Source organism: Leuresthes tenuis, unplaced genomic scaffold (assembly GCF_036924035.1).
Source record: "Leuresthes tenuis unplaced genomic scaffold, fLeuTen1.0.hap1 SCAF_13, whole genome shotgun sequence".
Classification (NCBI taxonomy): domain Eukaryota; kingdom Metazoa; phylum Chordata; class Actinopteri; order Atheriniformes; family Atherinopsidae; genus Leuresthes; species Leuresthes tenuis.
Genome location: NW_027325367.1, coordinates 10,760,628 through 10,776,014, shown reverse-complemented (window position 1 = coordinate 10,776,014; position 15,387 = coordinate 10,760,628). Strand labels below are relative to the sequence as shown.

Here is a 15,387-nt window from a genome sequence, read left to right as displayed (position 1 = left end):
TTTACTTATAAGCTGTATTTCCATTTATGTTTGCACATTTCAATAAAACACTGCAGCTATTTCCCATTTTTATTACAATATATAAAGAAATGAAGGATGGCTCAAGACTGTTGCACAGTATTACATATTTGTATTTGATTTAGTGTATCTCTCTGTTCTGAAACACGAGTCTCCTCTTGCTCAGCCGGTGATGATTTGTTGTGGCGCGTAACATCTGTCCACATATGGAGGGTCAAGAATGAGGACAGAAGATGAGTTGTATGATATTAACTTTTTTCAAGAGAAAAGATGAAAAATAAAAGGAAAAGCAAGCAACATTTTTTTTTTTTAAAAAGGTACCTTTTAAGGTTTGTAGAGAAATTAAAATTTAGTGTGTTCTTGTGCCACTAACTAAAGGAAATGATAGTCATACCTTAACTGTACAAATGTCTTCAAGGGGAGTCACTTCGGTGAGGTCCGATAAGGAACCCTCAACAGTCTCAAGCCGCTCTGTCATCTGGGACATGAGGTCGTCAAGTCGTTGCTTCTGGAAGTTGAAGTAGGTCAGGGTGTGTTTGACCTGATTGTACACTTCCTGTGCATGGAACATTTTCTTCCTCAGATCAGACTCCAGAACCTGGTTGATAAAAATCAGTGAGCACCATTTATAACCAAAGGCAGATTGTTAGTTTGTTTGCACAACTAAAAGTTACTAAAGTAATCAGTGAGCTTTAGCCCATCTTGGAAGCTTGTTATGCATTGCCTGAGAAGCACCTGATAAAGCTGCATACAGCTGGAAGTATGTGTGGTGAACCCTAAATTCATCAGTCCTTTATTTCCATTCCGCATCATTTTCACCTGCATTTGTATCGGCGTTTCCTGCAGTTTGGCTCGCTCCTTCAGTTCTGCCACTCTGTCCTGCAGGGCATCCAGCATCTGCTCTCTCTTTTCGACCTCAGCCTGTAGGTTAAAGTACAGTTAAATCGCTTAAATCTCACTGAGCATTACATCACCATCATCATTCACACACATCGAGACCACCCAGACTGCTCTGACCTGAAAGGTGGCAAGATGGGCCTCTGCCGGCTCCTTGTCGCCAAGACTGGCGACAGTATTGGTGAGATCACAGATGGAGGTTGCCGTCCATTGGTTGATGTCCTGCTCCATGGCTTTGAGGTCATCCCAAAGTGCGACGCAGTATCCAAGTCTCTCTGTGTTTGTTTGTATTTTCTCTGAGACCTGAAAAAAACACAGAAAAGCAGTCTATCTGAGTACAGAACAGAATATATCTCAATCAACAAGAGAGGAGGAGTCTGTCTCCTTTGTGTTTAGTCGTCTCTGGCTTTAACAAGAGATGGTATGCTTTACTGGGAGGTGGAGGCAAATCGAGGCATAATTAGTTTGACAGATGTGGGAGTGAGAAATGAGGGAGACACAGAAAGGCAGATAACATGTCTAGACATGTTTGTTTTTCTGTCTCATTTGTGACAGCTGAGAAGCCAACTAGATTCTAAAAGATGTGAAATTTATTTTAAAAAACAGCTGAGATATAAACACCATTAAAAAAGAGCGAGTGAACATGTGAATGGCAGATTTTGACTGTGGACATCAGGGATTTTTTACAACAAACAACCCAACAGATTTCTTCCTAACTTTGAGAATCATTTCTATATTTCAGATCTAAAACTAACAGAAAAGTTTTTACGGAAAAGCTCCACTTACCACCAGCCACTGGTCTCTGAGTGTCTCCATGTCTTTTTGGATGCAACAAATATCAGCGTGAGGAACCTTTTCCAGTTCTCTCTGCAGGTCCTCCACTGTGCTGATGAGCTGGTCCATCTCCTCACGTTTTTCTCTAAGCTCAGCTTGGATGGTCTCATGCTACAGGGAGACAGAACAGAGCAGAGAGAATGACCACAGGCCACCACTAGAGGGGGAGATACAACACAACCTAGAAGATTGAGAGACACTAGATTCACTGATTAACATATAAGATAAATAGTGCACATTACAGATAGTCACCACCCAGAAATTTCTCTGATGGATCAACAACATTCTACCTTCCATGTCAGCAAAGTTGAAAACTTTTTCTCTGTTCATAAAAAGATTAAGTTTTTGACATCCACATTTTTCACAGGAGAACAACAAATCAAAGTTGAAACTTAATGGTTTAAGGGAAATTATAAACACATGTTACAACAGCAACAGGGGAAATTTTGACTTGTCATAGCTGGAAAATCTGAGGTACTAATGGCTCAGTCTATCTGTGCCAATATGCACCAGACACTAGGATCCTGAAGCTACTTCACCTAAGCAGACTAAAAGTTTAGTTTTAATGGACATACTGTCCTGTGTTTCAGGAATTTTAAAGATCAACAAATGTTATCTATGACGAAGATTCAACATTAACAAAAACCTTCATATAAAAACAAAAATTTACTAACTCTTGTGAAAGTAATTTTAGCCTCCTGAGCATTATGGTTATGGTCCGGCAGATTGTGAGCAACAGCTTGAGCATTCTCCAAAACAGTGGTGAGGATTGACTTCAGGTGGAGGAACAAGCGAAGAAGATCTACCACAACTCCACTCTGTTCCTGACTGCAAGTGAAGAGAGAGGATAAAAATCTGGTGAATCTGGGATCACTAAAATATCTAAACTAGCTGAATAGCTAAAAATGAATCATCATCACAATGCCTTACCTATTGGTTATCAGTATCTTCACATTTTCCCAGGCGGTCTGAACAAATGTGACCTCCCTGAGAGCATCTCCTGCCAGCTCACTGTCTCTCTGGGCCAGCTGGTTTCCCTTCTCTTCCAACCATCTCTGGGAGTGCTGCAGGGACTGGAGCTCATCCTCCAGCTGGACAAAGAAACGCAGCCTGGGAGAAAAAGATCCAGAAAAAAAACAATAGGGATTATTAGCCTGATTCCAGCATTATATATCTCATTCTTAAGGAGATAAAAACCTGAATGGACTTGTCCATCTGGAGTCTGGCTTCAATAATGTTCAGTTTGTTCTTAAGGAGTTTGGCATGCAGAAGATATTTGAATCAGAAGCTCACATGATGCATTTAAGAATAGAAATTTCTGCTCAAGAATGTGTTTCTAGGGCAAAAATGGATAAAAGATTCATATATAATAGAGGAACTGAACTACAGCTGCACAAAAACAATCTTAAAAATTTTCATATTTCTGTGTCAAATCAATTCAGTGATTTTAATACAAATGAGAAACATGCTGCACTATAGAAGATTAGGCAATTGCTTTGCAGTGGAATTGTTATTAAGTGGATCACATAAAATCTTAAAAGCAAATGTGTGAGGCTATATATGCGACTGACTCTTTCTCGTCATAATCACATGAACTTTGATGTCTTCCTTTGAATGTGGATACCTGTTTTGAAAGGCCTGTACAGAGCATTCCTGGGCTCCCTCGTGCTTTGCATCATCTTCCAGTTTCTTCAAATTCTTCATCACCTCCTCTTTTCTCTCCCTGAAAGAGCACCACAAGGCCCCTAAAGCATCTGCTTCACTTTGTCTCCATCCAACACCCCTCTGTACCTCCTCCAGAGCCATTGTGAGGGCCACTGCTTGTCCTCTACAAGATGTTCTTCCCTGAGGATGGCTGACATTTTTAGAGCCACTCCACTCTGCTCCACATAGATGCAGGTGTGCCTTGCTTAGCTGTCCATCTAACCCGACTGCCTCAGCCTCAAGCCGGGCCACATCTTTAGCCACGTCCACAATTCCACGATGCAGTTCTTCAACTTTGGAGTGGTCCCAGCTCCCCCTGCCCTCCACTGCCTCACGAAGGTGCCGCACAGCTTTAGCCGCTGTCTCATGCTTCTCAAGGAAAGTCTTCAACTCAGTCAAACACTGTTTACGAACATACAGGAGACGCTGGGATTCACTGAGGGGTTGTAAGCAGTCCTCCCTCCAGCCCTGGAGCTGCTGTTGAGCCTCAGAAGTGGAACAGTGAAGCAGTGCAGACTCTCTTTGATGGAGAGCCTCTCTCAGTGATTCATTTTCCTGTAGTTGTGCCTCATGCTCCTGCAGCAAGATTGTCTAATTAGACACATTTATACCATTTCCAACAGTAATCTGTATAAACTCTTACTACAACTGTTCTAATAAAAATAACTCATAAAGGACATCACAGTTGACAACAAATTAATGATTTCTCACCTTTAGCTTAGCATTTGCAGCCTCAAGATCCAAAATATCAACATAAGAAGAGCTTCTCAAGCCAGACAGGAAGTTTTCACTCCTTTGTGTCACAGTCAGTAGAGCCTGATCAAACTGCTCCAACTGCTCCAAGTGTAACTCCAGCAGCTTACACCTAAAGAGGGGTTGGAAGACAGTTTGAATTATGAATATGAAAGTGATTAGAAGGGATGTATAAAAAATATATAGGCAGCTATTTAGTTACTTGAGTGCAATAGGCTTATCACTGACAAGATTTATTGACATTTAATTTTGTTGGGCACAAAAAAACCAAAAACAATGTTAGGCCACGTAAGCACTGAAAAGACGTTCAGCTGGCAGGGATTCAAAAGGCAAAAAATGCCAATGAAACAGTCCTTTTAGAACTTTTGTATTAAAAGCTATACATTTTTGGGACAAATTTCAATGATTCATTCAAAGATGATTAGCTAAAATACTTTAAAATGTTAATTTATCTTTTAAATGTATATATATATATATATATATATATATATATAATTGTTTTCTTCTCTTGAAAAGAAAAATGAATGAAAAAACGAAGCTGAATTATGGCATTTTCCCAGAGTTCAACAATCTGTCCATCCCTAGTGATTAACCCTTTATGTGTTAAGAATAATAACAATCAATGTTTTTTTTTGTAAATGTTTGGGGTGATACTTTACAGTAAAAGTATAATAATTTTAAAACTAATGGCATAGGGTAGACTTTTTTTAAGTATTAAACACCTAAGCAGAGGGGTAGAGGTGATACAGGCACGTTCACTTTCACAAACTTTCAATAACATACAGTATTTACGTTGAAAAATGTCACACACAGTAGAGCAGAACATATAATGAGTAAAAACTGTGCTTTCCTTGTATTATTAACCAAATACAACCAATATGAGGGATTCTAGATCTTGAACACTGAGACAATCTGAATGACAATTAACTAAAAATATACCTATGTGATATGCTGGTTTTCACAGAAATGCATCGTTCCTGAAGTTGAGTGAGATCATCACTGAGCTCTTTGATATGAGCCTCAGGGGCTGTGGGGTGCAGACAAAGCCTGAGATTCACAAGACCCTGGAGGAGAGCCTCATAGGATGGAGTCTCTCCCTGCATTTCCTGGAAAGGTGAATGAATATATGGAAACTATTCAACTCCAAACCGGATCACATAAGGCAGCTAAACTGGTTTATATTTGTGGAAATATAGAAGGAATAGTAAAATGATATTACCTGCACATTGTGTAGTTTATTCCTAAGTTTTACTTTATCCGCAGAGAGCAGTTCAGTGTCCGGGCAGCACACAGATTCACACCTTGCCAGCCAACTTTTCAAGGAGAAATTCTCCTTCTCATATCTGTTGAAACAACCGTTGTGTCCAATGAAATAAAAGAAAATCTTAGCTGCACCATTGTTGATTGATGGATGGATATCAGTAACACCCTTCGTAGCACACACACAAACACACTCACACACAAACATGCACAGTGATACTGTCTGTGTTATTTTTTTCTATCTGACCACGGCTCAGTATCAGTTACAGGGCCATGATGGAACAACCATATCTCACTGGAGCACCCAGTGCTCAAAGTAATCCCCCATATATATGTCTGCAGGGGAGAGGATGAGTTTGACAACAGGGAAACACACAGCCACGCATACACAAACAGGCAAGCATGAACTCAGCTGAAGTGTAGCAGCAAAACTGTAACCAAATTAATTTCAAATAAGATCCAGAAATAAGTGTGCCAAAGTGTTCGCACATTTAACAGCTACCACGAGGCATCATTATTTTCTCATCACAAACAGAAACAATCACTCTAGTGTAAGTCTATTGTGTGACAGACAAAGTGTGAAGAAAAGCATATAATTACAATAGAAATGCAATGGCAGACAGAGAGACAGACAGGTTGAGTCAGACAAGGTCTTGCTCCTCTACATCTCACTAAGATGAGAGATAGATTCAGAGAATAAAAGAGGAAATTGGCATGGAGATGAGGATTCAGCAGAGAGTGCGCATGCAGGAATAAAGCGGAGGAAATGGCAATATTTATCCACTCAGAATAAGCTATGTGTGTGAGCGGGGACCAAAGCTGACAATGAAACACTCAGCAAATGAAGGACCACGATATTGTAAATGAAATCCTGAAAATCTGCTTGTTAAAGGGTTTGTTTTGAATTTCCAAATCAAAATTTTTACATTTCCTGTGTTTGTTAAAAATAACAATCACTTGAAATATTCAAACACTGCTTTTCAGGTGTTGAGGGACACACGCACAATTACTCTGGATAAAAGGCACTCGTGATAACTAAACAGAGATTCTCCTACAGTTTAAGAGAAAACAATGGATGATGACTCATGCCCATTAACCTTAAGTAAATGGTCCAATTTCCAAGTGAAATGCACACAAAAAAAAGCATGTTTGACTATTAATTGCACCTTTGCCACAAAGCTAGAACACTCTCTAATGTCGACTGCTTTTCGGCAGCCTTTGCCATTAACTGCCTCTGTTGCTTCTGGAGGTCATCCACCTCCTCTTCCAGCTGGCTGCCCTCTCCAAGCCTCTTCATGGCCGAACACAGAGCCATCAGTCTGGGCTTCAGCTGCTCAACATCCTGGCAGACCTCCTGGAGTAAATCAAAATATACTTTGATTCATTCTTTGCACAAAAGCTACCAAGTTAACGCTCCAACATACAAAATTATGAGATTAATGCACGATTGCTAATACTGAGATGGAAAAAAAAAAACGCCTATACGCCATTTATCATGAAGGCTATAGATGTGTTTTTACAGTCTTACCATGTGGTCCTGGAGGATTTTGTAGGTTTCTGATGACGATGTACAATATGTGACTGGACAGTCCAGTTTTTCTTTGAGATCACTCACTGTTTTCTTGACCTGATAAAGACAAACCTGTCAGTAAATATCACAATGACATTTATAAATGTTTTATAATGGTATGTGATGCTGTGAACCTGTTTAAGGTTATCATTGCATCTCTGTCGGTAGGAGGCACTCTGGTTGAGCTGAATGCCAAGCTGCTCTATTCTCCCCTTTAGTTCATCATGGCATCGCGTCGTATGAATAAGTTGAGCCCGGATATGTCCGACCTCTCCAGGGGTCACAAACCTGGCCAATGCCTCACAGTCAGCCTCCATGTGGGTTAGAGCAATCTTTTTCTCCACTAAGCCTTCACCTATCATCTAAAGAGGCAACAGCAGAGGAAAGATTATAAGAAAACATATACAGAAGATTGTTGGACAAAAATGTAACAGCACAGAATTAGATAAGGATAAAAAAAACTAACCAAAGTGCTATTTCTTCAGACATGTCCTCAATCTATCAAACGGCAGCATGAGGATTTCTAGGAAATCCTGCTATTTTGATTTTTTCTTTATTCAAACTGTAATGGGTTTTGCAGGGCTGAGGTCTGACAAGGCAAGATTATGTACCATCAAATACACTATGATCAATTCATTTTGTATTTATTTGCTGTTGCTGCTGTGCTTACCCAATGTTCCCAATAATTAGATCAAAATTTAATTCAAATTTATCTTGATTATTTTCAGGCCACTTAAATTGCTATAAGTGAAATAGCTGTTGATGAAAATGTGTAGATGACGCGTGTTCATTTGTCATTTTAAGAGGATTATTAAGGGAGATGAAAAACCACTTCAGTCATCAACAAGACACAAAATGAAATACAGAAAATGCATACCTCCACAGTGCTGATGTGTTTGTCTAAAGGATCTGAAGAGGAGGTGGAGCTGACAGCCTCCAGCTCCTTCTCTTTCTCATTGATCCACAGAGACAAGGCCCCCGATTCACTGCTGAGACGCTCCCATCGTGCACACATCCTCTCCAGCTGTGCAGCACTGGAAGACACAAATTCAGCAAGAGCTCGAGGTCATAATGTAAGAATGAGAACAAATACACACTGGTTTCTGAGTGCAAACAACGGGTCAAAGGCCAGACAGACTAAATATTATAGACTGTACTATACTAACACTTCCACTGAAATAAATAATTCATCGGACTTTTACTGACCTAACTGTTAATGAATTGCTTTCTTACATGTGCCTGTCTCTATCCCCACATTTTCTGCCGGTTTGCGCTAACATTATCAACAGAAAAGGAAACCCACACATGCACAAGTTTCATGAAAGAGGCAGAGGTGCAGGACATACTTCTCTTTGAGGTGATTTTGAAGCTGTGCAACTGCTTCTCTGGTGGACTGAGCCTGCTGTAGAAGAAGACCCTGATTCTTTGGGCCGAGTTGAATATCTGCTGACCTCTCTAACAGGAGATCTGCTCGAATAGAATACTCCTCAAGCTCTGCAAAAAGCTCCTGTAGACAAAAATAAAAAAAATTATTTGTCATACAAGTGTACAAAAATGTTTGAACATGTATGGATAGGGGTAGTATGAGCACCCACTGTATATATATATATAGTACACATTCCCCTTATACACACCTTGTTATGCTCCAATTCACTTCTCATGCTGTCCAAGTTGTTGAAAATAAGCTCTTTGTGCAGTTCAGTGTTAGCATTGCTGATAAACCTCCAAATGGTTTCTCTTTCTGTCTCAAAGTTTTGCCAAGAGCTCAGAGTTTCCTTGAGGTGATGGATAAGTAAAATAACAATGTTAGTAATAAAAAACTGGTATTAATACAGGTGCAATCTCACAATGAGGTTTGTCTAAAAAGAAAACAAAAACCTAAATCTGAAGTTTGCTGCTTGTGGTTGAACACACAACATCCAAGAAATGTACATGAAAAAATATTCTGATAGAAGTGAGAAAAAATCCCAAAACAGTATGCAAACAAACTCAATAAACCATAGCTGGAGTGCGTGAGTGTGTGTGTGTGTGTGTATGAATAATGACACACTGACATTAGAAAGATTGAAGTGCCATCTACCTGCAGGTTCTGCTCTTTTGCCCTCGATTTGCCGTCAACTTCACTAAAAGCTCCTTCCAGCTCACGGAGAGGCTGACTGAGCACTTCACCGGTCTGCAGCTGGCGACAGTGGGACACCAAAAGCTCTGCCTCTCTCCTGTTAGCATGCAGCCGTTTTAAGTGTTGCTATGACAAACAAACAAGAAAACATGTCACACAATCCATTTGTAACGCATTTTGAGCTGTCTTGAATTGTGTTTTCTTTGCACAAATCCAGTAGAGTAAATAGAGTAAATACTACACTAACCAGATTTTCCTGTAACACTTCAATATGAAATGCCTCGTAAGATTAAGCTGTAAGACATTTGATAGAGACAGAACTGTCAAATGTGCCTCTGTACTACACACACCTGGTGAATAAGGTAAAGTTGTTTGGCCTCCTCCAGGCCCTCGGCATTCATAATCCTGCTGGTCTGCTCCTCTGCCTCTTTTCGGGCCCTCACAACCTCCTCCAGAGCACCATGTACTTCCTCCCTCAGCTCCTCATACTGAAACATCGCAGTACCTTCTTCACCCAGCTGGGGAGGTGAAGAAAAGAATCAGACTATCTTGAAAAAATTCCCTGTGAAAAATAAACTGTTTAACACTTGGAACATCTTGGAATACCTGACAGAAGGAAGATAAAACTGCCCGCAGGTCAGTTGAAAGTTTGGCCAAGGCTGCTCTCTGTCTCTGGACTTCCAGTTCCGAGCTAACCTCGGATAGCTGAGCAAGGCAGCTTTTTAGCCACACTAGGCTCTCTTCTCTGGTCTCTGCTGCTTGCTGCAGTGCCTGAAATTTATGTATTAATGGCATTAAATCATGACTTAATGTCTGCGTCTGCACAAGCAAATATTCGATCTCCTACCTGAACAGCAGCATCAACCTGCTCCTGATGACAGGAATTCATTGCTGTCTCTCTCAAAAGCCTCACATGCCTTCTCTGAGATGAAAGCCAATCAGAAAGCTCGCAGAACCTTGAAAACAGAAAAATGTGTTATAATCTAATCCCATCTGATGTTCTGTAAGTAATTCAATAATCTCTTTCTCCAGTCATCAATACCTCTCGTTCCATTCCTTCCATTTATCAGGGTGCTGCTCCAGTTTGAGGTAGATGCTCTTTATTTGCTCTGTCACCTCTTCCGCAGCCCTTCTGGTAGAGTCAAGCATCCGATAAGCCGGGTCGTTGTCAGGCAATTTATGACACAGATCCTCAATGTTTCTAATCCTCTTCTCACATGAAGTCAGAGGTTTGCGTTCCTTGAAGAAAGTCTGAAAATTAAAAAAAGAATTTAAATCTTAAAAACCAGGAAACGTTGAAATATTAAGTAATTTTGTCTTTGTCTCAGTGTGACTTTATTCTGTCCTACTAAAGCCGACGCTCACTCTGTGCTCTTTGATCACCCGCTCACTGGTGCAGGTGCCTGACAGGGCTTGCATTTCTCTGTCCAGCTCCATTCTGCACTCTTGCAGGATTGTAGTCACTCGATTCTTCTCCACTTCCACCTTCAAGCGAAGCAGATGAGATGGGACCTCACCCTGGAGGTCCTGAAAAAGACAGAACAGAGAACATATAGAGCTTAAGATAAATTGTCATTTTAGTTATGTATTATATCTGTCAGAAAACAAAAGGGTGAAACGATGAAAATAAACATGGGGATGATTTCATTTTATATCATATGGCAGGTACATTTTAATTGCAAACAGACAAGAGGGAACTCTATCAAAGCGAAAGGTCTTCCTAGTTAAGTTAATGTATTATAGGCAATGCACCTCCAGAGGTATACAGTAATTAGTGAAAGTGTTTAAGCATGGTGACCCCTGACCTTCCAGTGTTTGTGCAGCCTACGAACGGTTTCTTGAAGCCCCTGTTGCTCCTCTTGAGGTAGGATGTCAGTCAGCTCGTCACACGCTTTCAAGAACACACTCAGCACCCTCTGGTCCAGTTGGCCAAAAAAGTCCTACGTCATAAAGAGACAAAACCAAAATCAGAGAGGCAATTCAACACAGACTACACAAAAAAGATGAAAGGTTTAAGCTGAGCAGAAAAAGAAAATAGATGTTGACAGTGTGCCTCCCTCAACTACAACACACACTGAGGTTAATAACATTGTTTCAGCAGATTAGCTGTAGCCTACATGTGCTTGTGTTATTTTTAGCAGAGGGATACAGATGTGATCTCACAGTGTGTTTTTTAAGTAATTCCTCAGCGTCTCCAGTCTCTCTCAAACAGCCCTGAGCTTTCTTCAGCACTTTCTCCAGCTCATGCCTTGATTCCTCAAACCTTCTCCTCAGGCAGTTGTTGGCCTCTTCCTGTCTCCTCCACTCCCCAACCTCCTTCAGCAAAGCCTGCAAGGATGGATGGTAGATAGCAGTAATCATAATTGATCTCTTGAGTAATACAGTTTAATTACATTATTTGTTTTACATCCAGCAAATGAATCATGAGAGATGTAGGTCCAATCAGCACAGATTCCTCCAGGGTGTTTTTTTAATTCTTCACTATATTATCAATATTTCAGTATTATGGGCATTGTGGCTGTTCCGGTGTATGTGTGGCCATCCTCACCTGTGCAGAGCCTTGTATTTCTGCAACTCTCTTTTGCAGCAAGGACAGGTCGAAGTTTCGGAGCACTTTACTATTGCTGAGCGCTCTCTGCACAGTGTGGTGGTTCCTCTCAATCACTGACAAACATCGCTTACAACTTTGCTGCTGATTTAACAAATCCTGAGAAAATTGGAAAACAGTGACAGAGTAAATATGTTAGGAGCGCTGATATTAAAACCCAGCTGATTCAACATGTCATTAACCAACAAACATTACAAAAAAATGCAGGTTTAAAAGCCTGGCTGTCTATTTTACTAATTTGAAGGTTCAGTGTGTAGGATGTTGTGGAGAGTTAAAATGCAGAATTAATGTAGTGTTTCAGTAGGAATGGTGCTACATGACTGTTGTGTGTGGTAGAGAGGCAAATAAGATGACCTGTTGAATTTCTTGTTTAAAGCATCATTTTCAAATCTTGGTTCTCTGAACCCAGTCCCTTGCATGTGCGAAATGTTACCCTTTATCATTATTATTGTCATTATCAGACCTCTGTAGAGCTTGATCTTTGAATCAACTGTGTTGGAGCAGGATAGCAACTGAAGAGTGCAGGGCAGGTGGTCCTAAGGACCAGGACTGCAAAGGTTATCTAAAGTAATAAAAGCAAATTTATTCTCATTTTGACTTGATTTTAGATCAGTGAAAGTTTGCATTTGCAAAAGATTTTTTTTCAAACATCACCCTCTATTGATACTTTGATATGATGCACCAACACTAGAGTTGAAGAAGAGTAATTTGTGAAGATGACAAGAACAAGATTTGTAAACAGAAATCTGTAAGATCAGAGGCCATAATCATCAGAAAAATGTATGGAATAGAAAGAGAGGGTTTTATCATGACCAGTTTACAAATGTAGCATGACATCATACTTTATGTCCCGCCCCTGTCTACACATGCACCTACTACGAGTATTTCCAGTGGTGTGAAAATACAAGCAACCAATTTTAGTCCAAGTAGCATGGATGATAAGACAAACTATAAACATATCCCTTGTTATTAATCTAAAACACCAATTTGATAATAAAATCAGAGATTAGAGATTTTCAGCATACTGTAAATATAAAATTACTTTAAAAGAGACAATAGCCTAAACATAGGACCCTAATAATTAGAATAACCATTCAATACATTTATTATATCTAACCTGCCACTTGTGTTTTTGCTGAGCCGATGCCTTTGAGCCTGGATCCCTTGCAGCAGAGGTGATGCGACTTGCCCGCTCCAGAGCTTGGTAAAAAGTACTGATGTGTTTCTCCATCTCCTCCAACAGAGGCAGAAGGACATGACACTCCCTCACAAGGGACGGACACCGCTCTCTGACCTGCAGACAAGTAAAATTAATGACAAAGTTGTGTGATTAAATGTGCAATACAATAAAAAAAGCTTGAAGACTTCGTATAGATATAGAACTGTCCTCCTTATTTGGCCTTTATGAATCCTACCTTGCTCAGCTGACTTTTTGTTGTTGCCATTGTTGCCACGACCCTGGTAGCCTCATCCTGTGATGCATCCTTGGCAAGGAGCTGAGCACTGCGGGCAGCCAACTTGTATTGTGTCTCCATGGCAACAACCTTTTGCTTTATATTCTGAGATGACACAAGCAGGTAAAGGGTCATTTTAGACCATATAAATTACTTTCACAGTCTAAATGGTCAGAAAACTGTGATCTAATCAGTGCATTAACGTGCAGCTTGTGATTCACCATCTGCTGGACAGACTTGAAACATGTGATCAGGGTTGATGTTGTGTTAAGAATCTAACATTTCTTAGAACTGCCTGGATTTACACAATCTAAACATATTGGGCAGTAATGCAGATGTTGTGATGCTGCAAACCTACAACACAATTTTAAATCAATCAGCCAAACTCCCTGCAAGTAAAGCGGATCGTTCTTGAAACGTTGTGCTAATCTGACCTTTAGATAAGACAATGTGGCAAACTGATAAACTCACCTCCACATCTTGCAGGAAGGCTCTAACACTGAGAAAAGACACTTGAACGGGAGCATTTAGTTTAGCTTCTGCTGAGTCCAGCAGCTCTTTCAGGGCCCATACAGCCTTCAGATGATCTTTTCTCCACTTTTCCACCTCATCTGAATGAGCATACTGTAGCAAAGAAAGAAAAATCAAAAACAAAACAAACGTAAATCCATCTAAAACCATTTAACATCATACTGGTTTTTGTCTGGCACAGTATTTTAGTTGTTATGGTATGCCATTTTTACTTGTTTGACTTTGAGGAAGAGGTCTCTCCATCGACCATTCAAAATAAGAAGCTGCTGCTTAAGATCAAGTGAAACGGTCTCATCACATGTTTCAATAAGAAAATTCCCTGCATCATTCATGGCTGCATGCTGATCCATCCAGTGGCTGAGATTCCTGAAAAACTCCTGGAGAATAGAGACAGACTCATTAAAGAAAAAAAAAAACACAAGGGCACAAAGAGTTTAAGAGAAACAAAGAATGACTGTCAAAGAAAGAATTGAAGAAAGCTAATCAAGAAAGAAACAAAGAAAGCTAATCAAGAAAGAAACAAAGAAAATGATTCAAAGAAAGAAACAAAGGAAGGACAATAAAAAAAAACTAGGGTAATTAGCTGTCTAATCCTTGGTGGGGATGTGAATCTGTGGTAACCATGGCGATGCGACAACAGGAACATCCTCAGTGGCTTGTTGTAAGTCAAAGAGATCGTATGATACTTGAGAGGAGACTACTAATAAGATTCCACTTGAAAGACAAGCGCTTGTAAGAAAGCTGACGTAAATTTGATTGCTACCACTGTACTCTGAGGCAATTCTGAGTCAATCAAATAAGGGCATGTATGAGGGGACTCCTAATCTGCTTTCAGCACAGTAAAGTAAAAGGTTGGGTTTCCTGGTTTAGTAAGATTCGTACCCGTTTAGTGTTCTCTGGCCGACTCAGAGCTTCCTCTGCATCCTCCAGCCAGGCCTGTAAGGAGGCCACGGTGGAGGTGTACCTCTCCCAGTTGGACAGCACCTCCTCGAGCATGCTCCTCACGCTGCGTACCTCCATGGACAGACTCCTCCACTGAGTAACCACTTCCCGCATGAACCTGCGTACTCCCATCTCTCCCTCATCCACTGCAATAAATAGACTCAATAAATTTCAACACAGTGGCAGCTTCAATAACCACAGTCCCTGTTGGGATCGCTATGAACTTTACGAATACTGTTGCAAATATTATCAGCCATAATTCAATGTTGTACCCAGGAGGAAATATACATGCACCGATCATCAATATAAGCAACTTTTCTCATGTGATTGTAAACTTGATTGGGATTTTCTTTGGAGTTAAAGTAAAATTATGTGAATAATGGCACATTCTGTGAAAAAAGTTGCCTTTTTTAAGCTTCAGTCTTACTTAGGATTTAGCTTCTAGTGGCTAAATGTTGTTTTTAAGCCTGATTGATGATATGGGCTCAAATCGACATGTATTACATTTAGACAATGTTTTAGCTGCCTCTTAAAGCTGCTGTTTGACAATGATTAGATAGCCTTGCTTTGAGGTTTTAATGACAGATGGCACAAACACTGGATAAGGAGGACATTGAGGCTGATGGAGCTTCATGTCTCTGTCGACAAATCTCTGACCCCAAAAACTCACTACAGGGATATGCATCATCTAGCTTGT

The 15,387-nt window shown here is 40.3% G+C and overlaps 1 protein-coding gene across 5 annotated transcripts in view; it reads right to left on the bottom strand.

Annotated features, from left to right (window-relative positions):
* syne1a (spectrin repeat containing, nuclear envelope 1a) overlaps positions 1 to 15,387 on the bottom strand; it is a 111,843-nt gene that overhangs the window by 80,934 nt on the left and 15,522 nt on the right. For all 5 annotated transcript variants that reach the window (XM_072361711.1, XM_072361713.1, XM_072361712.1 and 2 more), the window contains exons 15-44: positions 14,631 to 14,836; positions 13,961 to 14,125; positions 13,689 to 13,841; positions 13,179 to 13,322; positions 12,881 to 13,057; positions 11,704 to 11,862; positions 11,319 to 11,483; positions 10,961 to 11,095; positions 10,521 to 10,682; positions 10,198 to 10,406; positions 10,003 to 10,111; positions 9,762 to 9,926; positions 9,506 to 9,673; positions 9,117 to 9,281; positions 8,671 to 8,811; positions 8,383 to 8,543; positions 7,914 to 8,070; positions 7,171 to 7,398; positions 6,995 to 7,093; positions 6,633 to 6,820; positions 5,426 to 5,549; positions 5,146 to 5,312; positions 4,165 to 4,318; positions 3,374 to 4,029; positions 2,680 to 2,859; positions 2,424 to 2,577; positions 1,702 to 1,860; positions 1,036 to 1,218; positions 838 to 939; positions 413 to 616 (exon numbers count right to left, since the gene is read on the bottom strand). In XM_072361711.1, coding sequence (XP_072217812.1) covers positions 413 to 616; positions 838 to 939; positions 1,036 to 1,218; positions 1,702 to 1,860; positions 2,424 to 2,577; positions 2,680 to 2,859; positions 3,374 to 4,029; positions 4,165 to 4,318; positions 5,146 to 5,312; positions 5,426 to 5,549; positions 6,633 to 6,820; positions 6,995 to 7,093; positions 7,171 to 7,398; positions 7,914 to 8,070; positions 8,383 to 8,543; positions 8,671 to 8,811; positions 9,117 to 9,281; positions 9,506 to 9,673; positions 9,762 to 9,926; positions 10,003 to 10,111; positions 10,198 to 10,406; positions 10,521 to 10,682; positions 10,961 to 11,095; positions 11,319 to 11,483; positions 11,704 to 11,862; positions 12,881 to 13,057; positions 13,179 to 13,322; positions 13,689 to 13,841; positions 13,961 to 14,125; positions 14,631 to 14,836 — 5,339 coding nt within the window. The remainder of the gene's footprint in view (positions 1 to 412; positions 617 to 837; positions 940 to 1,035; positions 1,219 to 1,701; positions 1,861 to 2,423; positions 2,578 to 2,679; positions 2,860 to 3,373; positions 4,030 to 4,164; positions 4,319 to 5,145; positions 5,313 to 5,425; positions 5,550 to 6,632; positions 6,821 to 6,994; positions 7,094 to 7,170; positions 7,399 to 7,913; positions 8,071 to 8,382; positions 8,544 to 8,670; positions 8,812 to 9,116; positions 9,282 to 9,505; positions 9,674 to 9,761; positions 9,927 to 10,002; positions 10,112 to 10,197; positions 10,407 to 10,520; positions 10,683 to 10,960; positions 11,096 to 11,318; positions 11,484 to 11,703; positions 11,863 to 12,880; positions 13,058 to 13,178; positions 13,323 to 13,688; positions 13,842 to 13,960; positions 14,126 to 14,630; positions 14,837 to 15,387) is intronic.